The sequence below is a fragment of the Podarcis tiliguerta genome (assembly GCF_965153285.1).
Source record: "Podarcis tiliguerta genome assembly, chromosome: 3".
In the NCBI taxonomy this organism is placed as follows: domain Eukaryota; kingdom Metazoa; phylum Chordata; class Lepidosauria; order Squamata; family Lacertidae; genus Podarcis; species Podarcis tiliguerta.
The window spans coordinates 117,032,409-117,059,857 of NC_139536.1; the positions used below are offsets into that span (position 1 = coordinate 117,032,409).

At 44.2% G+C, this 27,449-nt stretch overlaps 2 protein-coding genes across 6 annotated transcripts in view; both read right to left on the reverse strand.

The window, feature by feature from the left end:
* VPS54 (VPS54 subunit of GARP complex) overlaps window positions 1-3,117 on the reverse strand; it is a 42,273-nt gene extending 39,156 nt beyond the window's left edge. Inside the window, exon 1 of one of the 2 annotated variants that reach the window (XM_083435294.1) lies at window positions 2,909-3,117. The gene's annotated coding sequence lies outside the window, so the exon portion shown is untranslated. Of the gene's footprint in view, window positions 1-2,505; window positions 2,686-2,908 lie in introns of those variants that run through there. The other variant, XM_083435293.1, reaches the window with a different exon arrangement.
* Window positions 3,118-17,115: 13,998 nt separating this feature from the next.
* PELI1 (pellino E3 ubiquitin protein ligase 1) overlaps window positions 17,116-27,449 on the reverse strand; it is a 75,094-nt gene continuing 64,760 nt past the window's right edge. For all 4 annotated transcript variants that reach the window (XM_083435402.1, XM_083435401.1, XM_083435400.1 and 1 more), the window contains exons 4-7: window positions 22,626-22,727; window positions 19,814-20,011; window positions 19,509-19,697; window positions 17,116-18,612 (exon numbers count right to left, since the gene is read on the reverse strand). In XM_083435402.1, the coding sequence (XP_083291528.1) occupies window positions 18,046-18,612; window positions 19,509-19,697; window positions 19,814-20,011; window positions 22,626-22,727 (1,056 nt within the window). In that variant the 3' untranslated portion in view covers window positions 17,116-18,045. The remainder of the gene's footprint in view (window positions 18,613-19,508; window positions 19,698-19,813; window positions 20,012-22,625; window positions 22,728-27,449) is intronic.

Here is a 27,449-nt window from a genome sequence, read left to right on the forward strand (position 1 = left end):
AATGCACTATACACACATATGTCTGACATTAAGACATGATGCTTCCTCGGGTATCATTTGAAGTTATGTTGTAAACCCATGAATACATGACACATTCTTATTCTAATTATATATGCCAAAATGGAAGCATATAATGCTGGGAAAACATAACAAAAACAATGTAGGAAGGCATCTCAATCCAGACTGTCAAAGGAAAAGCTCAATGGTGGCACTTTCCAAGTACCAGCTATCAGGTGCATTTAATATGCTAAGCACATATTAGCATGGAAGGACAGATGGGGGCAGCTGTGAAGGCAAAGTGTATATATAACCCTTCAAAATAAATCACATATACACCTTTCATCCGAGGATCACAGGGCAGTTTTCAATATTAAAAAACACAAAAAGTAGTAGTAGTAGTAGTAGTAGTAGTAGTAGTAGTAGTATATAGTAGTAATGCCTTGCCAATCTGGCTGGGTAACATAGTAATAAAAAAAACCCTTCCACTGGTCTGTTCCAGCTGGATCTTCTTATATGTTTCTTTTCCTATTTGTCTTTTTCAGAGTTTAGAAGCAATGGACCAAAAGAATTTAATATTGAAACAACCCTAGGAGTGAATCACTTTTACTTCTGAATAGTATTCTCATTGATTTTGCCATCAGCATTTTTGTCTCATTTCTCATTCTGCAGCTGAAATATACCTTAAGAACAAAAGAATCATAATACATGAACAGTACTTTACCTTGGATATAACCTAGGACCAGGGTAGGCAAACTAAGTCCCGGGGGTCAGATCCGGCCCGTAGACAGTCCAGGAATCAGCATGTTTTTACATGAGTAGAATGTGTCCTTTTATTTAAAGGCATCTCTGGGTTATTTGTGGGGCATAGGAATTTGTTCATATATTTCTTTCAAAATATAGTCCGACCCCCCACAAGGTCTGAGGGACAGTGGACTGGCCTCCTGCTGAAAAAGTTTGCTGACCCCTGAGGTAGAGTATGCAGCAGCTTTGGAAGGATCTCACCACGTCTTGTCTTTTTATCAGATATTTTCCTGTTCTAAATACAAGATGCCACTCTCTAAATGGATTTATGTCACAAATTTGAAACAAATTTGAAACAAATTTGATGGGGTAAATTGATGCCTAAGGTTGGGTAGGACTTCACTGGCCATTCCTTGCCTATTAATCTTACTGGAGGAAAGCTAGGCTTTACTATTATTTTAACAGCTTACAAGTCCTCAAGAGGGTCAGTAACTTGTACACTGAATTGGGACAAAAGCGGGTTTTTTAAAACCACACTAAAAGAAGTCTATGTTATTAACAACTTTTTCGTGTGAATGGCTGCTGTTAACATATCAGTGTGTCTGTTTGTTCTCAATTTCATTCCTTCCGACCTCAATGCTTATAACTCCACTCCACCCTGCCACCTTCCATATATCTGTCTGTCTATAAAATTATTCATGATAACACTTTGTGCATCTGATAAAATGGACTGATGATGCTGGTCTGTCTAGAGAAGAACCAGCAGTTCGTGGAACCTACTTGCCCTCTGTGGGGTTCGCAGGATACAACCTTCCGTGGAAGGAAAGGGCAAGGGAGATAAATTGTGGGTGGAAAGGATTGCCTGCAAACAGCGCCCTATGGCTTAAAAGGGGTGGAAGGTCTTTGGGTAAGAAGAATTAAAGCAGTGGGTGATATCCTCTGGAAAGGGAACTATGGGGTCACAGCTCATGCCAATTTGGGGAGGGTGGGGAAAAGGGAGAGGAAAGGGGTTATGACAGAGCATGGCAGACCCTCCAAGTGTCCCTATTTTCCAGGGACGTCCCTGATTTAGAGAAGCCGTCGCAGTTTCTGATTTGATCCCGGAAAGTCCCACTTTTCCTTAGGACGTCCCTGTTTTCATTGGAGAAACGTTGGAGGCTATGGAGTTATTGATCTCCAAGCCATCTGAAGGCAATTCTGTATAGGGAAGTTTTTTTAATGTTTAATTTTTTTCATGATGTTTTATATATGTTGGAAGCTGCCCAGAGGGGCTGGGGGCAGCCCAGTAAGATGTGTGGGGCATAAATAGTAAAATGGTCATTATGGAATGGGACGTCCCTGTTGGAGGGTCTGGCACAGGCGCTGGCTCCCTGGGCGCCCCAGCACCCACCCAACTCCCCCTGAAGGGGCCGAGCACCCACAATCGCGGGGCCAAGCTGGCACTCCTGCCGCGAAGGCAGCCTGAGCCCACAAATAAGGTGCGGGAGGGAGAAGAGAGCATCTCCTGCAAAGCGCGCTACGGAAGAAATGTGCGGGGCTACTGACGGCCAGAGGGCGGCCTGCTCCCTTGGGCTGCCGGTGGGATCCGAGCACCCGCTCGCTCGCCTACGCCTTTCCTGAGGGGTCGGATCCGGCTGCTGCTGCTGCTGCTTTGGCGGGGGCAGGAGCGCAGTTCCGGGATCCTGCCTCGGGGCCTGGAATTCATGGCGGGGCCGACGAGGAGGCCTCCTCCTCCTCCCGCCCGCCTCCCCGGCCCCTCCGTACCTGCGGGAAGAAGCTGCCAAGGCGGCGCCGCGGCCCAGCGCCTCCCAAGCGACACGTCGCCACCATGGAGCGGCTCTCCGGGCTGCCGGCTGGGCCCAGGGCGGGCGGCGGCGATGCGGCAGCGAGCAGAGCGGGCCCGGCAAGCGCCGCCTCTCCCGCAGCCCCGGCCAGGAGGAGGAGGAGCCGCCGCCGCCGCAGCTGCCGGGGCCAGAGGCGCCCGGGGAGCCGCCGCCTCTTCCGCCCCCTGCTCGGCCCAGCTGCAGCCCGCGGAGCGCCGGGTGAAAGGCCTGCTGCGCCGGGCGGCCCCGCAGAGAGAGATTTCGCGGCAAACGCTTCGCCCCCCACTTCCCTCCCTGTCAGCAAAATACAGCCGCCGTATATAAAATAATAGCCACCATTTTACCTCAGAAATCAGCTGCCTTCGCGGTCAGCGCCGCTTTCTTTCCCAATGTTTACACGTCTCGCCCTTGGCATATAAAAGTGCGCCCAGGCTGCTCATAGCAAAACACTCAAATCGGAAGCAAAAAGGGAAAACGGCGACGGGGGGGGAGCACCTCAGCAAAACAAACCCCCCGCTGCAGTCGCGCCACAAAAGCGCAGCCTACAAGTTCCTCTCCCGAATTCTGCTTCGGGCTCGAGCCATGTTGCTGCAGCCAGAGGAGCCGCTCAGCCTCCCGGCCGAGAGAGAGCCTGGCCGGGGGGGACCCGGGCGGAGAAGGCGCGGACCGGGGGGGGGGGCATCCTGAAAAGACGCCTGAATCCCCGCTTGCGAGAGACTGAAACCTCCAAATAAGAAGAACACCTTAACTGGGAGAAGGAACAGATCAAGGGGACTTGCTCTGGATGGGACGTTTCCACTCCCAGCTCCCTTCCTCCATTCTCTGCCTCCCTGTCACATCTGCAAACATTTTCATAAAGTGTAGCATCTCCCTTTCCCATTTTCGTGCATTTACATTAACGAATTTTCAAAGTATTTTGAAATAAAGTGGTAAATTATAGGTAACTGTTCTCCTGTCATAAATATTACATGGTTTTATTCCAGTTTGTTTACCTTTAAAAAACTACTCCATGTTTCAAGATGCAATATCGTTTTATTGCCTTATTTACTTATGTAATAAACAGAAATTATCAGGGTAGTTTACAATAAAAGGACACCAAAAGTTGTCTGTGGACAAACACCAGCTCCCTCGGCCTGAATGAGCACCGCACCCCAGAGTCCCCTTGGACTGGAATTAGCAGTCCAGGGCTCCTTGACCTGCTCTGCCTCTGCAGTGGGAGGCAGCAGGGCTTCTGAAAAGTTACTGGGAAAGACAGGAAGGGTCCATAGGTATCTGGTTGGCCACTGTTAGAACAGAATGCTTGATCCAGCAGGTTCATCTTCAATGATTAAAAGCCTGGTTCTTGCCGCACCAAGCACTGAAAATAGAACGAAGTAGGTGCCAGGCCAGTCTCTCAGGGAATAAAGTTCCACAGATGCAACACTACTACAGAGAAGACCCTTGTGGAATAAATAAAGAAGAAACAGTCAAAATGACCTTGCCTGCCTTAAGACACCAAGGTGCTGCGAACAAAGGTTCTCAAACAGCCCAAAGGAGGGGCCCCTTCAGAGAACTTTATCTACAACCTGAGTTGTTTATGTCTTACAACTTGAGTTGCTGGAGAAACTGCAAATTTGAACACACCCCTGGTGGAAAAACGGCTAATTTGAATGGACATGGGATGTATGTTATTGGTGGGGGTACTTATTAGAGGGACATATGATGTAGGCAGATCAGGAAGCCTGTAAACTGCAATTTCTTAACCAATAGGAATTGTGGGAGGGATATTTGAATGGTTTTAGGTTATAAATTATGTGTGATGTAAACTGAAAGACGCGCTGCTCCTTTATAGCATGAGCCGAGGGGTTGCCCATGCAGTACCAATACAACAATAAATCTGGTTATGCCTGATCGTGGTGTAGACTCCTTTTTTACACAGAGTAAATTGACACCCTCTGGGTAAAGATCCCTTGGGACAGAATTGGTCCAACAACCCTCTTCTATGTTGCCCCTCCCTCCTGGCTCCCGGGAATGGCCAGGGCCCAGAATGGGCAAAGACTCATCCTGCTACACCATCCTTAGTTTTCATAGAGAACATTAAAAGAGCAGGAGGGGTGGATTAGAGTTTCTTCCAGATTAAGGGAACTATTGTTGAGAGATCCTTGCTTGAAGGTCCCCCAAATTGTGGACCACCAATGTAGAGCAGGCAGCCCTTTTTAACCTGGAAGAGGGTTGGTAAAACTCATTACAGTGGTACCTCAGGTTACAGACGCTTCAGGTTACAGACTCTGCTAACCCAGAAATAGTACCTCAGGTTAAGAACTTTGCTTCAGAATGAGAACAGAAATCGTGGCGGCAGTGGGAGGCCCCATTAGCTGAAGTGGTACCTCAGGTTAGGAACAGTTTCAGGTTAAGAATGGACCTCCAGAACGAATTAAGTTCTTAACCCGAGGTACCACTCTACAGGGTAGCACACTGTACAAGTGACCTTAAGTATAAGCAGGTCATAGATTATAGCCATTTCAATCTGGCTGAAGATCCTATTCTGGCACTGCTGGAAAGACTTTGGTTGTTAGGTTGATGACTGGTATTGGGAGATGGATAGGAAGAGTGTGACCCTGTTTTGCTATTATCAACCTCCTGAAGAAGCTATTTAAATAAAACTCAGTTGCACATTATATTTTACTAAAATTGCCAGTTTCTCCATGAATTGGGGACATGGTCTGTCTTGAAAATGAAAGGCTGTGTTTTGGCCTTTATGAGGTGAACTAAAACCAGCTCAGTAACAATGGGAGGGGTGGGGGTCATACAGGACTATAGTCTCTCATTGTCACAGATCACTCTGTTCAAATCACACCATCTTTGTGAATTTTCTCAAAGATTTTGTGCATTGGCAACGGAACAATTATCAGCTGAAATAATACTAAACTGTGAACTGGCATCTTCCACACCATTAATCATTTGGGTGGTCTGGAGTTGCTCCCAACCCTCACTAGTAGAGCAGTATTTTTAAAAGGCTTTGGAAGGTGGATAAATTATACCTTTTTACCAATACGCAACCATTAATAAAATCAGTTCAGTAACAGCACTGTTATAATGATGTCTACAGTGGTACCTTGGTTTGCAACCATTTTGGATTACAACTGTTTTGGATTACAATCACGTAAAACCTGGAAGTGCGTGTCCCTTTTTTTGGACCACAACCCCTTTTTTTGGATTACAATCCTTTTTTTTGGGGGGGGGGAAGCCCCATTGGCGAAAGTGCGCCTTGGGTTACAATCTGTTTTGGTTTACAACCGGACCTCTGGAACGGTTTATGGTTGTAAACCAAGGTACCACTGTACTTAAAAGTCCCATTAAATTCAAGGATCTTACACAAGGTGATCCTAAATGAGATTAGGAATACAGCCTAAAATACTAAATTATTTTGAGAATGTTCCCTTATTAAGGACTATTTAAGTAAAAGCTATAAAGAGAGTGTTTGTTTGTTAACAATAAATAAATGGCTGCATATTAAAGAGTATATTTAGATATGCAAATAAACACTCTTCTAAATTCAGGTCCAGGCCATTCTATATGTTGAGTAGTCTGTAAACTTGGCTCCACCTCCCACTAATTGTGAAATAGTGGCTAATGTTATGAATTGCTTCTGAATGTGCTTAGGCTGCCTACATTGCTGTTCTGTTCTCACTTACCATCTGGCATGCCACAAACAATTTTCTTGATGAAACAGATGGCAGCAAATAAATTCATCAAAGGCCAATCAGTAAGAACGTGACTCAAGTGTGAAATAGTTGTCAGATTATTACCTTGCAAAACTGGGCTCTTGGTATCTACATATCTCTCACCCAGGTGAACTCTGAATCAAAATTCCTTATTTCAAAGATATGTCAGTGACATAAATAGCATGCACTGAATTATCAGTTAATAAAGGCTACTGCCCTGTGCGCACATATGTGCGGAAGTAAGCTGCAGTGAAATATAATAAAATAGGCTTATTTCCAAATAAGTAAATAGATGACTACAGAAGTCATGATTAATGGCCCTACTGTAACAGTGGCCTTTTAAAGTAGTTTTTATTGTCAATCATTTCCCCAAGCGATGCCGTAGTTCTCTTTATAATTTGAATCCAAGGTCCTGTATTCAGTTCTACATGTTATTCAAAAAGTTCTAGGAAGGGTAGTTTACTGTCCGTAGACCTTGCTTTAATTTTCAGGTTTAATTTTTTAGAACTTAAATCTTTAGCTTTTATACTTACAAAAAGATAAAATATGCAGGCTGCATTTTACTGATTTTTGTAAGAATGAAAGTGCTAGCACTTTCCAGTCTTGGAGTCAATTTCTGCAGTGAAAATACATTGGGAAAGGATGTTATCCAACAAAATCTCCCTCCCATTTCATGCATTAATCAAGAAAGGAAAGCAGGAGCAGGATATTTGCACGTCCCTCACCTTTGACTTATAGCAGTCATTTTGTTCTAAATGACACTGCATGTATTATTTACCTAATTAGTGGCATAGAAATTGATATTTTGTCTTGAGGACAAATTGGTGGACCCATGGCATTTCATTGTAGTGGAACCTCGACATACGTACGATTCCAGTTACGACCTTCAGTAGGTGCTTCGACTTACGCACTTTCCTCTAGATATGAACAGAGGCCTTGCCAGCAGCCCGGAGCTCGCCTGGCCGGCTGCAGGGCAGCGCTGAGGCCTCTGCTGCCAGGGAGGGGGCCCCATCCCACCCCCCACCCCCGAAAGCTGTGGAAGAGGTGCCGCCTACAAGAGGCACAGCAGGGCGCACTGCAGCCCCAAACCCCACTGAGGAACTAACCTGAGGAAGCCCAGAGAAGAACCTGGCCTGGCAAGAAAAAAAGTGACCCTGGCCAAAGTGAATCAGCTCTTTACTGACCCTTGCCCCACCCCCAGCTTGTAGCCAGGTAAGCCCACCCACACTCTCTCCATACAGCCCCCCCCCCCGATATATAATGGGGCAGGTTCCCCTCTCTTCCTCCAGAAGTCCAACACCATCTCCTTTGTCTGGAAATCAGACCTTATGAAGAACAGTTGAAGGAGCTAGGTATGTTTAGCCTGGAAAAGAGACTAAGAAGATATATGATAGCCATCTTCAAATATCTCAAGGTCTGTCACATGGAGGAGGGAGGAGGCTTGTTTTCTTTGCTCTGGATGGTAGGACTCAAACCAATGGATCCAAGTTACAAGAAAGGAGATTCTGACTAAACATCAGGAAAAATAGCTGTTTGGCAGTGGAACAGTCTGCCTTGGGTGGTTGTGGACTCTCCTCCCTTGGAGGTTTTTAAGCAGAGGTTGAATGGCTATCTGTCATGGATGTTTTAGTTGAGATTTTTGCATTGCAAGGGGTTGGACTAGATGACCCTTGGGGTCCCTTCCAACTCTAAAATTCTATGATTCAATTACTTAGCACTTTTTTCCTTGCTTGAAAACAAATTGGTAGGCAATATTTTTTAAAAAGAAGGAAAGAAAAAAACTTCAGTTGAAACATATCAGATTACTATTATTTAAATTTCTGCAGTTTCACACTGATTTTTTTATATCTCCCTCAGAATATCCTTGGGTCACACAATGTTGGACGATGGACCATTGATTATCAGGTTTCTCTTGGGAGATCACAATGGAACAAAATACATTTTTGTTGTCTTAGGGACCTGATATGAAGCACTCTAAAGCATGGATTTTAGATTCTGCTAGCATCTAGAGTTGCAGCAGCAGCAGCAGCAGCAGCAGCAGCAGCAGCAGCAGCAGAAATTGACTAGTACACAAGGGTCCAAAAAGAGCTTTTCTCTATAAGAAGAGCCTTTGGCTATAATCCTCGATAATTCTTGGAGAACTGGTGAGGTCCCTGCAGACTGGAGGTGGACATACGTTGTCCCCATCTTCAAAAGGGGGGGAGGGGAAAAAATGAAACCCAGGTAACTACCAACCGGTGAGCTTGAAATCGATTCCAGGAAAGGTCCTAGAAAGGATAATTCAACAGTCGTCTGTGAGCACTTAGTAAAGGATGCGATTACCAGCATGGGTTTCTCAAAAACAAGTCATGCCAGAGGACTCTCTCTCTCTCTTTCTCTCTTTTGGATGGAGTTACAAGCTTGGTGGATCTGGGAAACGCCGTGGACCTAGTATTGTAAGGCTTGATTTTGACAAAGTCCCCCATGATATTTTGTGAGGAAGCTGGTAAAATGTTGGTTGAATGAAGTAACTGTTAGGTGGATTTGTAGCTGGTTGACTGACAGAACCCAAAGAGTACTCATAAATGGTTCTTCATCATTCTGGGAAAAAGTGATAAGTGGGGTGACCCAGGGCTCTGTCCTGGGCCCCAGGGGCATAGCCAGAATTTTTGTTACAGGGGGCAGGCCAATTGCTGGGAAGGGGAGCGCAACCTCAGTTAATGTATTTTATTTATTTTTATTGATGGGGGGCAGCTGCCCCTCTCTGCTCCCCCTTGGCTATGCCCATGCTGGGCCTGTTGTTGTTCAACATCTTTATAAATTATTTAAATGAAGGAATTGAGGGGATGCTCATCAAATTTGCAGATGACACCAAACTGGGAGGGCCAGCTAATGCTGCAGAAGGCAGAATCATGACTCAAAATGACCTTAGCAGATTGAAGACCTGGGCGCAAGCTTAACAAAATGAATTTCAGTAGACACAAATTGTAAGGTTCTGCACTTAGGCCGGAAAAACCAGATTGGCAGCTGAATCATGCTCCAAGAATGTTGACTGGACCTTTCCTTGTGCAAACACAAGGGCATCAGGCTGGCTTAGGGAGTTGCAGAGCATGCCATAGGATACACACAAGTCTTTTCTCCAGAACAGGGGCACCAAGTGCCCCCACATTTAGGGGGGTGCAACACGTGATGTGTCATGCCCAGTGGGACATGCTGCGGGGAGGAAGTCGAGCAAAGCAGCGCTATTCTTCTCCTCCTCCTCCTCCTCTCCCCCCGATGCCATGTGGGGAGGAGGAGGCAGAGCGTGGTGCTGTTTTGCGCTCCCCCTCATCCTCCCCACAGCATGCGCTGGGGGCGGGCTGTGCAGAGGGTGATCTTTGCCCTCGCTGGTCCCAGCCCCCTCCTGGCTGGAGCACAAGGAGGGCACCTTGCGGTGGCAGGGAATGCCAGCCCCTTCAATATTGATTCAAATATTGAGGGGGTGGAGCCCCAAGCACCCCCAATAACCAGCGTCAGTGCTCCAGAACCTTACCACCTCCCAGCACCTGCCACCTGAGCAGGGGTGGAGGAAGGGGGGTGCGGTAGGTATGGGCCGCCCCGAGTGTCTCCACTGGGGGGGGGGTGACAAAATGTCGGATGGCACTCACCGTGGGGCCTGAGATGCACGGCTTGAGCGTGTGCAGGCTCCGCTCTGCCCAAACAGTCCCCCCACTGCCTCCGCCCACCTGTGGGGTGGCTGAGTGGGAGGAGGAAGGCAGACCCCCAAGGCCCCACGGTGCCCCCCCATGGGTGCCCCAGTGGCTTCCTCTGCCATTGCAAGGCCAGCCCTGCTAATAAATTAAAATTAATGTTGTTTCCTTTACAACGTTTTAACTGTGAATTATTTTATATCTACAAAAAGAAGAAAAGCTTCTGGCCATTGAAACATGTGATTAATTACTGTAACGCACCCACATTCCCACTTATTACAGGTGACCACAAGGTGCAGGGCTTTTTTATGCCACCAGTTTTATGGAAGGCCCCATCCATGAATCATTCTCACTTCAGGGCACTTTAATCAGTTTGCCGGATGAGATTTCCTTCTCCTGAGTTTCTTCAGCAAACAGCCTTTTCTAATACAGTATTTGGTTTTATTTATTTATTTATTCCTTTCTTTTTTAACTGTGCTTTTTTGACTTTTTGCGTTATTTTAATAGTACCTTATCCACTGTTAGCTGCTTTCGTTTTGTTGTTGTGTAACAATAAAAGCATGATTTATTTATTTTTAATCATGGTATGTTGTCTGAAATCTGACAGCTGAATTTAGACTCAGCATAGGTGCAGATAACTCTACTGATTTATTTACACGTCTAGCTGATCCACAGGTGGATTTCTCCTAGTGCCAGAGGTGGAGGGTGGAATCTGGACTGTTTTCAGTGGGGCAGTGCTCTGAAAACAATGCACACTGGACATGCTCAGAGATTATTCCTTCTTCAAGTTCTCTAATACCAGGACTGAAACCTGAAACTGAGAACAGATTTGAGCACTGGTTTAACTGCATTTTCATTATCTGCCTCTTTACAGTGCTGTAAAACATGTCTGTGTGGGGATTGTATATATTCCTTCAGGTTCCCCCCCATTTCCCTAGCTAATAAAGCATATTCATCCCTTAAGTGTTCCTTGCTTATAGAGCACTATTAAGAAACCGTCGTAGGACAAAAGCAGTTGTCTGCAGTAACTTTCCATTATTGCAGCAGATGGCAGCCCAACACCATATTTGAAAATGAAGGTAGAAGGCCTCTTTTCTGCAACATTGCTGCTTGTTTTCTACAGCAGCACTGGCTACAGAAGGATCTGCTTTGCAATCAGGACTACAGTCCATGTAATCAATAAGGCCATATTGTCAAAAGGTGCAGAAATGCTTAAAAATTGTGACAAGCAGCTTTTTACCCCAAACTTACCCAAGCTCAGCAACATTCAGTGATGAGTGAGAAGTGAGACAGGTGGGTAGAGCAATACTTGATTAACGGTTCAGCAACAGAAGAGTCTAAAAAGTCTGTGATTCAGCGTACAAGCATAATAATATTTTCTTGTACCAACCAATTATCTAAAGAAGCAAATAATAATGAAAAATTACCCCTAGATGGGACCTCTCTGTATACTCCCTCACCCACAAATCCCTGGTGGTATTCTACCTATTTTTGTGTTTGTTGGTTTCTTCAGCTGGAAGGTTGGGATTTGTAAAAAGCTCCTGCCTCCTTATTCTTAGCTTAACTCATTACATGTGCCTAATTTTTATTCTCTGGCTAGTTTTCCCCTCAACGTCTGTTGCAAACAGCTAAGCAGACTGTTAAGCCTGTGCACCAGGCTCCTGTGAGTGGAAAATTAAATTTGAAACATTGTTAGAATATTCCACACTTTTTTGTTCATAGGTAGCCTTCAAATTAGGTTCGACTGTAGCCCATGCTGGTGTAGAACTATTGATTACGGTACTTGTCACCCCAGTCTAGGTTTCTGTGACTGAGGTTTAATATACCGTATTTTTCGCCCTATAGGACGCACCGTCCCATAAGGCGCACCTAGTTTTTTGGGGGGGAAATAAAGGAAAAAAATTATTTCCCCCCCCAGGCGCGGGGTTGGGGAAGCCCGAGCTTCCCCCGACCCCAGCCCCCAAACAGGCAGCTCTCTGCAAGCCGTGGGAGCCCAGTGCTGGCTCCCGCTGCTGGCGGAGAGGTCCGCGAAGCCTGGGCGCGCTGAGCTCAGCGCGCGCAGGCTTCAGCATGCAGGCACCTCTCCGCCAGCAGCGGGAGCGCTCCCGCTGCTGGCGGAGAGGTCCGCGAAGCCTGGGCGCGCTGAGCTCAGCGCGCGCAGGCTTCAGCATGCAGGCACGTCTCCGCCAGCCGGGGGAGCGCTCCCGCTGCTGGCGGAGAGGTCCGCGAAGCCTGGGCGCGCTGAGCTCAGCGCGCGCAGGCTTCAGCATGCAGGCACCTCTCCGCCAGCAGCGGGAGCGCTCCCGCTGCTGGCGGAGAGGTCCGCGAAGCCTGGGCGCGCTGAGCTCAGCGCGCGCAGGCTTCAGCATGCAGGCACGTCTCCGCCAGCCGCGGGAGCGCTCCCGCTGCTGGCGGAGAGGTCCGCGAAGCCTGCATTCGCCCCATAGGACGCACCCAGATTTCCCCTTCATTTTTGGAGGGGAAAAAGTGCGTCCTATAGGGCGAAAAATACGGTAATCGTTCAGTTAGGGTGGCCAGATACAAGAGGACAGAGCTTTTGTGCTTTTGTCTGCAATAGACAGTTAGTTCTTTGCTTGTCCTAAATCAAGCTGCCAATCAATTTCATTGATGAACAAGAGTTCCAGTACTGTGAGAACACCGCCCCCCACAGATGTTAAAAGTGTGGGTTAACTAGTCTAGGATAACCCACAAACTTAAGTTGAAGGGGTTAAAACCATAGAGTAAGCTATCCTGCCATACTTAGCCTAGGTCTCTCCCCCTCACCTTGGGATGAAGGTAATCAAGCCTATTGGTACACCTCAGTCTGTGTACCGAGAGGTTTTGAGCTGGTTGCTGCAGCTCAGACTCTTACAAGCCATTCTCGTGTTCCCATACCAAGAATTTAGGAAATTTCATCACTGTAACCTAGCCAAGTTTATTGCCTATGCAGCATTTTCTGAATGCTATATGGAAAAGCATGTGAACCTGACCTTTGGAGGGTTTGTAAGTAAACCATAGTAAACTTACCAAATGTGTGGTCTTTTTCTATGCTAGGGGAAGTAGGAAAATTTGGAAGGGCATATTTTAAAGATCTAACAGTCATGATCACTGCAGATGGTAACAGCAGTCACAAAATTAAAAGACACCTGCTTCTTGGGAGAAAAGCAATGACAAACGTAAACAGCATCTTAAAAAGCAGAGACATCACCTTGCCAACAAAGGTCTGTAAATTAAAGCTATGGTTTTCCCAGTAGTGATATATGGAAGTGAGAGCTGGACCATAAAGAAGGCTGATCGCCAAAGAATGGATGCTTTTGAATTATGGTGCTGGAGGAGACTCTTGAGAATCCCATGGACTGCAAGAAGAGCAAACCTCTCCATTCTGAAGGAAATCAGCCCTGAGTTCTCACTGGAAGGACAGATCCTGAAGCTGAGGTTCCAATACTTTGGCCACCTCATGAGAAGAGAATACTCCCTGGAAAAGACCCTAATGTTGGGAAAGATGGAGGGCACAAGGAGAAGGGGACGACAGAGGACGAGATGGTTGGACAGGGTTCTCGAAGCTACCAGCATGAGTTTGACCAAACTGCGGGAGGCAGTGGAAGACAAGAGTGCCAGGCGTGCTCTGGTCCAGGGGGTCACAAAGAGTTGGGCACGACTAAACAACAACAAAGAGCCTATATTTTCATGCTTTATTTTGCTGCATATTTTGTGAATTTAAATCTCTGCTGGGTTTCTCTCACCAAATCTGCCCCAAACTTGGATCTTGGCAACAAGGGAATTCTCCTATATTTTTACATATTTGTCCTTCATTGTAATTTGCATTGCTAATATCGTTTAAGAGAAACTCCAGCCATGGGTATTTGCATAGTAACATCTTGGTGATGCAGTATTTGACAACATTCTTAGTATGAATGGCAATATTATACCTTTAAGATATGTCTCAGGTGCAACCAATTAACTTTGTGTGCTAGCATAACTGAGATACAGCAGGATTTGGCATTAAAATCAGGGCACCAGGAACTATTTTTTTCAGTGAGGTTTGTATGATCATAAGACTGATAAGAAACAATTATTTATGTGTTTTATTATTTCAAGTGATTAAATTATGGCTATAGTAGCTTTTGGAGTATTTTGATATAACTTTTATTGTACTCATGGAATTATTTATATCAGCATAGTCTTATGGTTTAAAAATATTTATAGATGGTATATTGAACTGATGTGTTTGTGTGTTTTGTGTATACAGCAAATGGTATATACACTGATGAAGGGTGCATTTGGAAACCTGCTCAGTCTGGTTTTTGCTCATTAGCACTTGATGCTGAATACACTACTAATTGAATTTTCAAACTGGCCTTTTCATGCATGTTTTTGCTTAGCTTTAATAGCATAAATGGGACACCGGTGGCACTGTGGGTTAAACCACAGAGCCTAGGACTTGCCGATCAGAAGGTCGGCGGTTCGAATCCCCGCAAAAGGGTGAGCTCCCGTTGCTTGGCGCCAGTTCCTGCCAACCTAGCAGTTCAAAAGCACGTCAAAGTGCAAGTAGATAAATAGGTACCGCTCCGGCGGGAAGGTAAACCACTTTTCCGTGTGCTGCTCTGGTTCACCAGAAGCGGCTTAGTCATGCCGGCCACATGACCCGGAAGCTGTACGCCGGCTCCCTTGGCCAATAAAGCGAGATGAGCGCTGCAACCCCAGAGTCGGCCACGACTGGACCTAATGCTCAGGGGTAGCTTTACCTTTTAATAGCATAAATGGATCATGTGCCTTCTGCTCATTTTTTATTAGGCCTTTCCATATGAGCCCTTTACAAATGCTTAGACTTTCAACTGACCCCAGTCTCTAAATCAGTGTTTCCTAAACTTGGGTTTCCAGCTGTTTTTGGACTACAATCCCCATAATCTCTGACCACTGGTCCTACTAACTAGGGATAATTTGAGTTGTGGTCCAAAAACAGCTGGAGATCCAAGTTTAAGAAACACTAATTTGGATAATAGTTAATCACAAATGAAGACGTACCAGTGTGGAACATGACTCTGCTTGGTTATGTAGACTTCTCTGAAGAGGATTCTGCTTGCTTTTCACAAAGTAAGTTAACACCTCTTTTTAAAGGCTGTTTTTCTTCTAAAAACATTTCAATATGCATGTTTCATTGTTTTGATGGCAAATTGCATTAAGTATAAAAGGAGAAGCAGGGTGTATGATTTCACACTTTGTGGTGCAAGATATAATATTCATTTCATTAATAGCTCAACCCCTGAATTGCTATATCATCCAGATCCACCTGTGGCAAATATCATATATTTGAGCTACATTCAGCCAGGATTGTTATTAAGTTATCTGGTTGCCATTGGTAACTAGAATGTGTGCCAGCTGATGGGTACCGTATTTTTCACTCTATAGGACACACCTAGTTTTAGAAGGGGAGAACAAGAAAAAAAACCTCTCTCCCTCTCTGCGCAGCGCCCCTTCAGCGAAGCAAAGCCAGGAGAGCAACAGGGATCGGTGCGCACCGACCCCTCTCACTCTCCAGGCTTCAGCGAAAGAAACACGAAGCCTCCGGGAGTGCTCCCGCTGCGCTTTGGACACTTTGTGTTGCTTTCGCTGAAGCCATGGAGCCTGCATTTGCTCCATAAGACGCACACACACATTTCCCCTGAATTTTTGGAGGGGGAAAAGTGTCTCATCATTCACAGCACACTCCCTAGCCCTTTAGTTGGTAAAAAATCTAGTACTAATTGGACTTAGAAGAATAGAGTAGCTGGGGAACCCAGCCAGATGAGTGGGTTTAAATAAATAATAAATTATTATTATTATTATTATTATTATTATTATTATTATTATTCCTGTTTTATTTTGCAAAGAGCTCTCCGCGGGCATCATTTTTGCCTTGATTACTCAGCCAGTTTTTAAGACAATTTAGTGGTACTGCATTCTTGGAAGGTGCATTTGCTGCAGAGCCCTTAGGAGAAAACAACTGGGAAACTGCTTTTGCATTAGATTTATTAGAAGATTTTGCAAGGCTGCTTATTGGATAGGTAGGATCTATGAAGGGGAGTCAAGGGTAAAAAGGATTCTATGCAACTGTAGCCATGATTTTTCTGTGTGTCCCTTTGTGTCCCTTGAAAGTTAAACCATGGTGGGAAAATAAGTTGCCACATTTATTTTTATTTCTTTGGTTTGAATGTAATTCCAGTGCAGCTGTTTTTTACTCATTTTCTGAAGTCACAGAAGTGTTTGGAAAAAACAGAAGTGGGTTTTGACTTGTATTCACTGCAACTCTAAGTAAGTGCCCTGTTAGTGAAAGGGTTGGCTCTTGCTCAGTGGGATTGCTTGCTCAGTGCTGCACTGGATACAAGCCTAAGAGCTTATGCAGGCCAGCTCCTATTTGTTTGTTTTTGGGAAGGCTGGGGGCTCTTGTGAACCTTCTGGCAAGGCTACTCACATGGTTTCTAGCCACATCTTAAATACTTTGAATGCAAATATATTGCAATGCAGAAATCTTATGTGTTATTCAGATAGGCCTTTGCTATTTGAATTCATTTTACCAACCAGTACAGTGGTGCCTCTGGTTAAGAACTTAATTCGTTCCGGAGGTCCGTACTTAACCTGAAACTGTTCTTAACCTGAGGTACCACTTTAGCTAATGGGGCCTCCCGCTGCCGCCGCATGATTTCTGTTCTCATCCTGAAGCAAAGTTCTTAACCCAAGGTACTACTTCTGGGTTAGCGGAGTCTGTAACATGAAGCATCTGTAACCTGAAGCATCTGTAACCCAAGGTACCACTGTATTTATTGATACTGTAATTGTGTATGATGTATACTACCTTGCTATATTTTTGTGAATGCATGTTTTATAAATATTTAAATACATGCATGCATGCATACATACAAATGCACAGAGATGAATTTGCAACATGGGAATAATCATCCTGGGTTATATTTTTCTTCCCATAAAATGCTGTAATACAGACACCTCAAGTAATTTCCATTTTAGGGAGGGAAAATGAATTGACGATGGCCTTTTGCAATGGTACAGTATGTATGAACATGTACAAAAATACGTCTCCATGGTATCCTAATGTGCTAATCTAATCACTTAACTCACTGCCTAACTCACTTCCTGGCTCTCTTTTGTTTCTCCCAGTAGAGGAAGAAAACTGAACACCTTGTATACCTTGGTGTTTTCTTTTTTATTTAAATAAGCATAAACCCTTCAGTGCTGCAAATGCAAAAAACAAGGCAACAAAAAACAAACCAATACATAATATATAACATGGAGGGAGAAAAGAACTTCATTGAGGGCAAATTGCATATTCCAAGTATCAGGTAAATGTTATGTGACCAGTTCATTTTGTTACAGTTCTACCAGACAGAGAAAGAGAAAGAAAAAACAAGGATTTTATCAAGTAATCCAACATGTAGTTAAGCACTTCAAAAAGCACATCAATTTAATTTGCTTTAGTTATGTTTTAAAACCTGCTGCTTTTCTACCAACTCAATATTGATTTAGTCTTTTACAAAATAAAGAAAGCTCATCTATCATATTCCCATCTCCTACCCTTTCCTGATCCAGAACTAATCTACACATCCAGTCAATGGATGCAACACACAACTACCATGCTACTCTATCCAAGTCACCTAGGATAATTTTTCATAGCAAAGATAAATAGAAAAAGGAGTTACTATACATGTTGCTCTATCTTACATGTTTGTATCCAAGCTGTAAACTCATATCCTTTTGAACTGATCACTTTCACCCCTCAATTATATACTTTTTAAAAAGACAAATTTTAGATATTAAAGGCATGTTATTCAAATCATTTACATTGAAGGCAAAGAATGTTATCTTTTCCATCTCAAAAATGATGGGCTAGGAACTACCTTCAGTCTGCTCCAGCTATCCACCACCAATCTTTCCTACATAACCAGCTTCATCCATTATCTACAGAGGAATTCACCACTTAAATAATGAGTATTCTTCATCTCAAAGTAAACTGTCAAAGCCCAGAGAATGAAATATAGTTGAATTTAAGACGGCAGTTCATTTGAAATTAGAATCTTTTAGCTTATGTATTTAAATGCAGTTCTCAGATAACACGAGTTAGTCAAGCGGTCCTTGGAAAATAAGTCTGATGTAGCCTTGTTCACCAGAAAGCTGATGTGCGCAGAACGGACAGGCTGCATGAAAAGTGTGGGTACCATGAGGAAGAGGTATTTGGGACCAATAGGCAGTTGTCTTTTCTGAGCACACATGTCCACATGGGCTGAATGCGTGAGTTGGAGGGCCAGCATCCACATAAAATCCAGCTTCACATCCAAGCCAGAGCGGCACATAAGGGCCAACAGAGCGGCACATGGGGCATTCCCGGTCCTTCCCATCTCTCTCTTCTTTGTTCCCCCAGTTGTGGTAGCCATGGACATGGCCGCAGTTCAGGTAAACCCAGGGTTGCTTTTCATCTACAACGTCTTTCCTCTTCATACTAGGAAAGGCTAGTGTGTTAAAGCCCACAGGGCACTGAGGTCTAGCGGCATTTATTTCCTGTCTTAGAGCTTCCAAGTGCTTCACGGTGGGAGTGCGCGAAAGGCCTTCTGCAGTGCGCCACAGTAATGTTGCTCCACAGAGGTCAATCAACGAACCATCCTGAAGTTGGTTTGTTTCATTTTCAACCTGGAAGAGAACACAAATACAAATTTCACAAACGATGACTTAATACTTAATGACTTACTTAATATTTAAGGCTGAGGCATTTAATTTAAAACAGGCACAGGCAAACTCGGCCCTCCAGATGTTTTGGACTACCAGTGGTACCCTCAGGTTACAGACACTTCAGGTTACAGACACTTCAGGTTACAGACTCTGCTAACCCAGAAATAGTACCTCAGGTTAAGAACTTTAGGATGAGAACAGAAATCGTGCGGTGGTGGTGCAGCAGCAGCAGAGGGAAGCCCCATTAGCTAAAGTGGTACCTCGGGTTAAGAACAGTTTCAGGTTAAGAACGGACCTCCAGAAGGAATTAAGTTCTTAACCCGAGGTACCAGGTGCTCATACTAACATAGATCCTCATCCTGCAAATATCTAGTAGCGGATTAGATGCTTGTGGAAATAAGGCAATGTACTCCAAATGTAGCATGACATCTGGGCATGTTTAGCCTGGAGAAGAGGAGGTTAAGGGGTGATATGATAGCCATGTTCAAATATATAAAAGGATGTCATATAGAGGAGGGAGAAAGGTTGTTTTCTGCTGCTCCAGAGAAGCGGACACGGAGCAATGGATCCAAACTACAAGAAAGAAGATTCCACCTAAACATTAGGAAGAACTTCCTGACAGTAAGAGTTGTTCGACAGTGGAATTTGCTGCCAAGGAGTGTGGTGGAGTCTCCTTCTTTGGAGGTCTTTAAGCAGAGGCTTGACAACCATATGTCAGGAGTGCTCTGATGGTGTTTCCTGCTTGGCAGGGGGTTGGACTCGATGGCCCTTGTGGTCTCTTCCAACTCTATGATTCTATGATCTTCACGGACGCTGTTTACAGCTGTCTGGCAAACTTGCTATTTTCTCAGACTTACCATTTTCCCCCTCTGCTGAGCAGATCTTGTTTCACGAAGACTGAACACATTCCCACATACAGATATCTCCCTCCATACTCCGGGCTTGGAGTCTTCAGTGAATCCATTGCGCGGATGCATAACAAGAACCCCATTTGTGGTTAACCCATCCATTTGCCCATCCAAAGTCTTCCACTTGGCAGCTTTCTCCTATGGGGAAAACATCAACAAGACAGCTTTCATTCATTGGTTCTTTGCAGATCAGTTGAAAAGCACGCTAATATGTTAAAACCTGCATTGAGAAGCAGAAGGAAGCAGCCCCTTACCCCTAGAAAGATGTTTTTGGAGGAGTCAAAGCCAGCGGCATATATTCTTGCTGTGAAAGGAGGATTTCGTTCACATATGATTCTGCAAGCAAACCTTGAGATAGTGCTCTGAACAGACTGAGTCTCTGAATTGCTCTGGCTTCCGGGAACAGTATCTGTCACTACGAAGTCTATAGGGCTCTCTGTTGATCGTCCAATCTGACAAAAACAAAATGGATAATAGATTTAGATACAAAGCACTCTAGTGAAAGTCAACAATTAATATTTCATCCCTGCCCTAACCCTATCTCAATCATTTGACTTTTAGTGCTTTAGTACTGTAATGCAGACTCAAAGAACAGCCCCTTGGGATCTTTGGAGCAATGGGAAATAATACTATCCATCTATTCATTGAAGAAAGCATGCAGAAATTCCCAATGCAGGCATTCTAATATGGCTGAGAACTACTGCCAAAACTGTAGGGGAGGGGAGGTGCCCCCCGAAAAGAGTTCCACTTCAGCAGAAGAACTGACCTAAGACTGATATCTTGCATCAAAGTTATAGAACAGTAGTATGTATTCTCAAGTTCAAGATTTTTTTTTTTTGTATTGGGTTGTGAATCCAAAGCTACATTCCAGCAGCAGTTCTTCAATTAATGCCCTTGCTGTGGTGAATCAGAGAGCACATGTATTGGTCTGAGACCCTGGACACATCCCCGCCACGTGGTTGGGGAAATGGTAGCCTGAAATTAGGAATGTTCTTTCCACATGCATATGGTCAGAACACAGATAAGCTACTCAGTTCAACATGAACACAGATAGCCTCGCACCTTTTTTAATGGCTGAAAACAATGGGTTGCCAGCTGCTCTTGGCTGCAATCCAAGAATCCAAGCAACACTTTTCAGGTTTTATCAAAAGCTTCTCCAAAACCAAAACATTAATGCCCCTTAATGGGGGGGGGGGGTGTTGGTTGGTTTGCTTGTTTGTAAGTCACTTTGGGTTGCCTTGGGCAATGAACAGGTTTAATAAATAAATAAAAATAAATTGTTTGAGCAGCTATTGGAACCAGCACATCTTAAATGTTGTGTTTTTTAACCACCCTCGGTCAAAGTGACAGCCTCATTTCTGTCAAACCCACCCCCATTTCGAAAGCACCAAAGACGGCACTTTTATTTGCCCTGTTTTGAAGTGATCAAGAGCCAACAGGTTCTACAAGTTGGTCCACACCCAAAGGATCACAGGTAAAGTGTTTTGACACCCTCAGCCCATCATGTCAAACAGCAACTGCAGACCTCTCCTGCTACTGTGATAACCTTTGGCCACTCACCTGGACTGTGTTCCTGGGCCAATTTATGCTATCAAAAGTATCAACATAGGGACAAAAGGAGCTCCTTTAGACTGAGTAAAAGCATTGGTCCACTTAGCTCAGTACTGTCTACACTGGGTGGCAGCGACTCTCCAGTTTCAGACAAATTTGAGAGCTTCTGCAAGCCACTGAGATGAAGCGCTTCAAGCAGCAATGCTTTTTACAAGGCTGCTGCTTTGTTTCAGGCTATGATATGTTGGAAGGCTTTCCAAAAGATTAAAGTTCCTACAGATAAAAATGGATTATGATGGGGTGAAGGCTGGACTAGAATTCCTTGGTGTGCTCATTTTCTATCTGATTTTCTTGTAGGGGATCATTTGAGGCATGCAGCTGCCACTTGCAGGCTGAACTGGTAAATTAGAGGGGGAAGCTTTACCACTTTGATTCTTCAGACTGTTTATAGTGTGTTTCTTTTGTGTTCCCTGCTTGACAAAAAAAATTCTCACCAGGATCAGGTATGTGGCTTGCCAGTGTATTTCATGAGAATGCATTGACAGCAGCTACTTAATTTGGTGGTCCTGTGACAGGCCAGGGCCTTCTCCGGACACCTCACAGCTCAGCTTTCCTCAACATGGTGTCTTTCAGATGTTTTGGACTACGGCTTCCATCATCCCAGATTATTGGCTGGGGCCAATGGGGCAGCACAACATCTGGAGGGCACCGGCTTGGGGAAATCTGGCACATTGGATAGAGGCTGTTACCTATGAAGATTCCTGCCACAATAGGACAGTTTGAACCGACACAGTACTTTTTGCCCTCTCCCTGCCGCAGCTATTTTTCTTGGATCTGAATTAAAAATGGGCCTGTAGTCCACATTATAACTTACAAAATCTGCAATGTAAAAGTCCTAGGAAGGTAAGACAGAAGAGTAGTATATTTTGGGTGCCATTATAGTAATAGAATATTAATAGATCTTTGAGGAAAAATCATTAAGTTTAATCCAGATCAGAAATCAGAACAAAACTCAAATCTGAAGAGCATGCTCTCTTTAGAAATAGTTCACTGTACCCAGCAAGACAGCTTTTCATTAACGTGTAGTGATTGTTTTCAGCTGAGAGAAACGTCAAAATTTGCTTGTGAAGGAAGTTCCTTTATAGAAGGGGGGTGGAGGGTGATACACAATAAAGGAAGAGAAAGATCAAATTACATGGCCCTAAAAAATGTTTACTCTGGCTGTCTGTGGACAAGAAGAGAACAAAGCCCTGATCCCCTGGCTCCTTACAGGGACTTCCTTCCCATCTCCATTAGCCAATAAACCCCCAAAGGTCTTTTCTAGTTTTACTTTTCTCAGGGTTGTTGAGTTGCTGGTGTTATATTAGCGTTAATGGCCTGGGCAAGCAAAATAAAAAACCTTATTTTTTCATGTTACTGCAATTGTAGTTGCTTCTTTCAACACGAGAACAAGTTCTGATGGCCCCAGCAGTCTTAATCCCGGGGTGATCTGTAACTCAAGCATACTTTATATACCTGAAACATGTCTGTGTTGCTGTCATGTGTATATTCAACCACCACTGTTTGAACTCGAGATAAGGTGTAGGATATACTGTGCTGGTCCTTGTTGCTTATTGCCTGTGGAAAAGAAAAAGTGTATTTTTGATTATGATAAACCAGACAGATAAAATAGATTAGCAAGAGCAATTCTTCATCCTAACAAAGCACATTCCTGCTAGAAAAAGGCTGGTTATAAGGCAGAATTTTGAATGGTTTATAGTTAACATTTTAAATGTCTATTGTTTTAATACTGTGTGAACTACATAGAGGATTTGTTGATAGGGCAATAAAAAAAGGTTCAAACACACACACAGTTATGATTTTCCAAGTCTCACTATTTCAGATAAGTGTTTTACAGGTCACGTAATGAAACTGCAGTACTCCATCTCAACTTCCTAATGACCTAGGTTAGGAGAGAAGTACTTCAGCATATGATTTCAGCCTAACCAATATGACCATTTAACTTCCACTATTACTGCTAAAAGGTACACGGGTGGCGCTGTGGTCTAAACCACTGAGCCTCTTGGGCTTGCTGATCAGAAAGTCAGCGGCTCGAATCCCCGTGACGGGGTGAGCTCTCATTGCTTTGTTCCAGCTCCTGCCAACCTAGCAGTTCGAAAGCACGTCAAAGTGCAAGTAGATAAATAGGTACCACTCCGGCGGGAAGGTAAACAGCGTTTCTGTGTGCTGCTCTGGCTCTCCAGAAGCGGCTTAGTCATGCTGGCCACATGACCCAGAAGCTGTCTGCGACAAATGCCAGCTCCCTCGGCCTACAGAGCGAGATGAGCGCATGACCCCAGAGTCGTCTGTGACTGGACCTAACGGTCAGCAGTACCTTTACCTTTTTATTACTGCTAAAACCTTCTGATATCTCAAGTTCTCAATATTTGGCCAAGAGCTCTGACATTAAATAATAAATAGTAATGTCACGACTTTCTTAATACATGCTAACTGCATACTTCTCTTTTAATTTCATGCTTATTACCAGCATTTTATCTCACTTACTCACACACACGCAGCCTGCCATGGCAGTGATTCTGCAATATCACCCGACCAATGATATGTCTCAGCATGACCATGACTCTTCTTCCTTTTGTCTGTAATGGAGGCAGCTGATATTTTGGAGCAACCCTGGGAAGATGGCCCATACTGTATTCATTTGAACCAGGGCTGGAGGAGCAGAGGCCCCACAGATGTTGTGGGATTTCAATTCCCATCAGCTCCAGCCAGCACAGCCAAAGGTCAGGGACTACAGGAGTTGTAGTCCATCAAGAGCTGGAGCCAAAATTTCCCACCTCTAATGCAAGCCTTACTTTCATCGCTACCCAAACCTTTTGTCATTGCTACTGCCATCCAGGAAGACTGACAGACCCCCCTCCTTACACCATGTCTCAGAGAAGTGGGCTGGGCTCATGCTACATTAAATTGCTGCACATGGCAGCATCCTGCTCCAGGGCAGCCAAGCAAAACAAGCAGGAGGTTTGCTTTTACAGTATAAGGGGTGGAAGCACTCTGCTAACCTCAAATAATTCTTCTGCTTCAATGACAGATAAATCATTATGTTACTGATTGCTGTTATACTGATCATTGTGGCAGCAGCCTTCAGTCTCCTGATTATTTTTTGGCACTGTATTTTTAAAAATACTTTGATGCAATTTACCTGTTAATATTATCACATGTGTTTTTGTGAGCTGCTTTGCATTTTCTCTTTTTAGTGAAAAAGCCAACATGTTAATAAATATTTTAAATAAATGAATGAAGGCAAGGGCTATTGGTGGAGAAAGTCCGCATGTCCTCTGCTCTGCACTATGCTTAACCTTTACTTTGGTTTTCTTGTAATCTTTGAAAACCAACCGTTCAAAGAAAGGGTACAAATAGACAGCTCAAACAATGCAGTGCTTTAAAGTCGCCTTAGCTCCACCATTCTGAGTATGTTAAGCACATTTCTTGGTTACTTTCTTAAAACAGCAATGAGCACAACCCTAAGTTAACTGAAGATGACACACAGATGAGAGTTCAGATGTACTCAACATCACATACTATACCTCAATGCAGGCTTCAAGGAAGGAAACTAAGGCGCAAAATGAACACTCGAGCCCTTCAAGATCCCATTAAGCAGGATTGCTTCCCAACGATTCTTAAGGACCATCTGCTTTCAGAGTTCCCTATAACATCAAGGAACACTGGACCAAGCTAAAAACATCCTTTACTTCAGCCTGTGAACAAACCACTGGATACCAAACCAAGAAACACCAGGACTGGTTTGATGAGAAGGCCAGTGAGATTGAACACATTATTCACAAGAAAAGGAAGAGCTTTCAGATCTGGCAAAGAGATAGAAACTGTGCCACTAAGAAATAAAACCTATGCCAATGCTGAGGCTGAGGTTCAAAGAAGAACCAGAGAACTAAAGAACACCTGGTGAATAAAAAAAGCTCAAGAAATCCAGCACTTAGCCAACACTCATGGTGCACAGAGTTTCTTTAAAGCCACAAAGACCATCTATGGGCCAATAAATCATGGCACATGTCCCCTATGCTCAGCAGATGATACCACACTTCTAAAAGATAAAAAAGCTATTGCACTGCTCTGGAAAGAACATTACCAGCATCTCCTTAACCATAACTCCCCCGTAGCTGCTGAGGTCTTCCCATAAATTCCGCAAAAACATATTAGAGATGAGCTTGCAGTATCTCCAAATCTGGAAGAGTTGTGTACAGCTATTAAGCAAATGAGAAACAACAACGCCAGCGGACCTGATGGGATACCTGCCAAAGTCTTCAAATTTTACATATCACTTGGGAAGAAAGGCAAACTAATGCCAGTGTACTGAAAAAAACAAAGATCACCAGTGTTGGAGCAATGATTCTTCAACATCAACTTCATTGGACTGGTCATATTGTTTGGATGCCTGATTATTGTCTCCCAAAGCAACTACTCTATTCCAAACTTAAAAATGGAAAGCGAAATACCGGTGGACAACAAAAGTGGTTTAAAGACTCTCTCAAGGCAAATCTAAAAAAAATGTAGTATAAACACAGACAACTGGGAAACACTGGCCTGCGAGTGCTCCAGTTGGAGAACAGCCTTTACCAAAGGTGTCATGGACTTTGAAGACGCTCAAACTCAGGACAAAAGGGAGAAACATGCTAAGAGGAAGGCATGTTTGGCAAATCCTCACTGTGATCAACTCCCACCCAGAAACCTAAGTCTCCACTGTGGAAGGGCGTGTGGATCCAGAAATGGCCTCTACAGTCACTTACGGACTCACTGTTAAGACCATGTTCATGACAGACAATCTCACTCAGTTACCAGTGATAGAAGAAGAAGAAGAAGAAGAAGAAGAAGAAGAAGAAGAAGAAGAAGAAGAAGAAGAAGGAGAGAATCTAAGACCGTGAAATCTAACCATCCTGAAGGCCTTGTTCTTGATAGTTTCATAACCTGCTACCCCCTGATGTTGCTGGAGTCCCCCTTCCAGCAGTCACAGGCAACATGGTCAATAGTTAGGGATGATGGGAGTTGTAGCCTAGCCCCTCCACCCAAAAAAGGAGAGCGGCAGGTTCTGCATTCCCTGTTTTAATGAGTGCTGGTGAAGTACTGCAAGGTAAGTCCATTTTGAGCAACTATGGAATGAAATGCTGCTATCCTCCCTGCACAAAACCCACCCACCTCCCTTAGCACAGCTTTGGAACACGAAGAACAGAGAAAACAGATTCATAAGAGTGCTCTACACATATTGCCTTTATTTTATTTCTAGACATTCCAGCTCTTTCTGGAGATGCTGTGGAGATACTTCCATCACTACCAGCACAGAGATATAAAGCATACATTCAGAAGCCAGCATTAGCAGCCTCCTGTTGAGTTCACTGAAAGCCTGAACTCAAGAGATGCTAATTAGGTGCAGGTGTGTCACTTCACAACTATGAATTACAACCCTTTCTTTTTAACTGCATGACTGATCTATCCAACAAAACAGACCCAACTGGTCCCACTTACTTACTGCTTCACAACAGATCACATGTTGCTATGGAACAAGCATATTAGTCATGCCTACTGTTAGCCATATGCTGGCCTAGACACCCTGAGTGATTAAGATCCTAAGGATGATTAAGTGTCACAAAGGATGAGACACAAATGGTGATGCCTGACTGAGCTTCCTCCCCCATCTTTCCAGCTATTACCACTGGGGACACGGGGAAGAAAAGGGGGGTTTATCAAAACAGGCCTTTTTACTTAAATACCCTGTGGTGATTAGTAAGTCACTTGGACAAAATGGGAGACGCTAGAAAACAAAAGGAAATAGAAATTTATTCAGTGCAGGTTGGAATAAATTAGCAAAGCACATTAAGCGTGCTATTTGACAGCCTGGAATCGGTGAATATGATGGTAACTTGTTTTGCAAGATAATGCCTGGTTGTCTATAACTGATCAGACACAGACCACTGTGAGAGCTTCAAACTAGGGAGCATGAAAGACCCTTCCTCCTTCAAGGACTACATGTACAAAGCAATTCTGACTCTTCCCAGTTCATCTTTCACTCTGTATCTTAGTGGGCTCCTGCCATTTCAGCAGTCAGATCACAGTCAGCTTTCTAAGGAGAATACCAGCATTGTCTGTATCAGGGGTGGGTGGCCCTTTAGGTATTGCAAAACTCTGACTCCCATCAGACTTAACCAAGATTGGGGAGGATGGGAGTGGGGAGTCCCACAGTTTCCTCACTCCTGGTCTTTATGAAAAGGAGCCACACTTGCTAAAAGGACCATCAAAGCTCCCTCACTCATGGAGGTTAGTAGGAGTGTC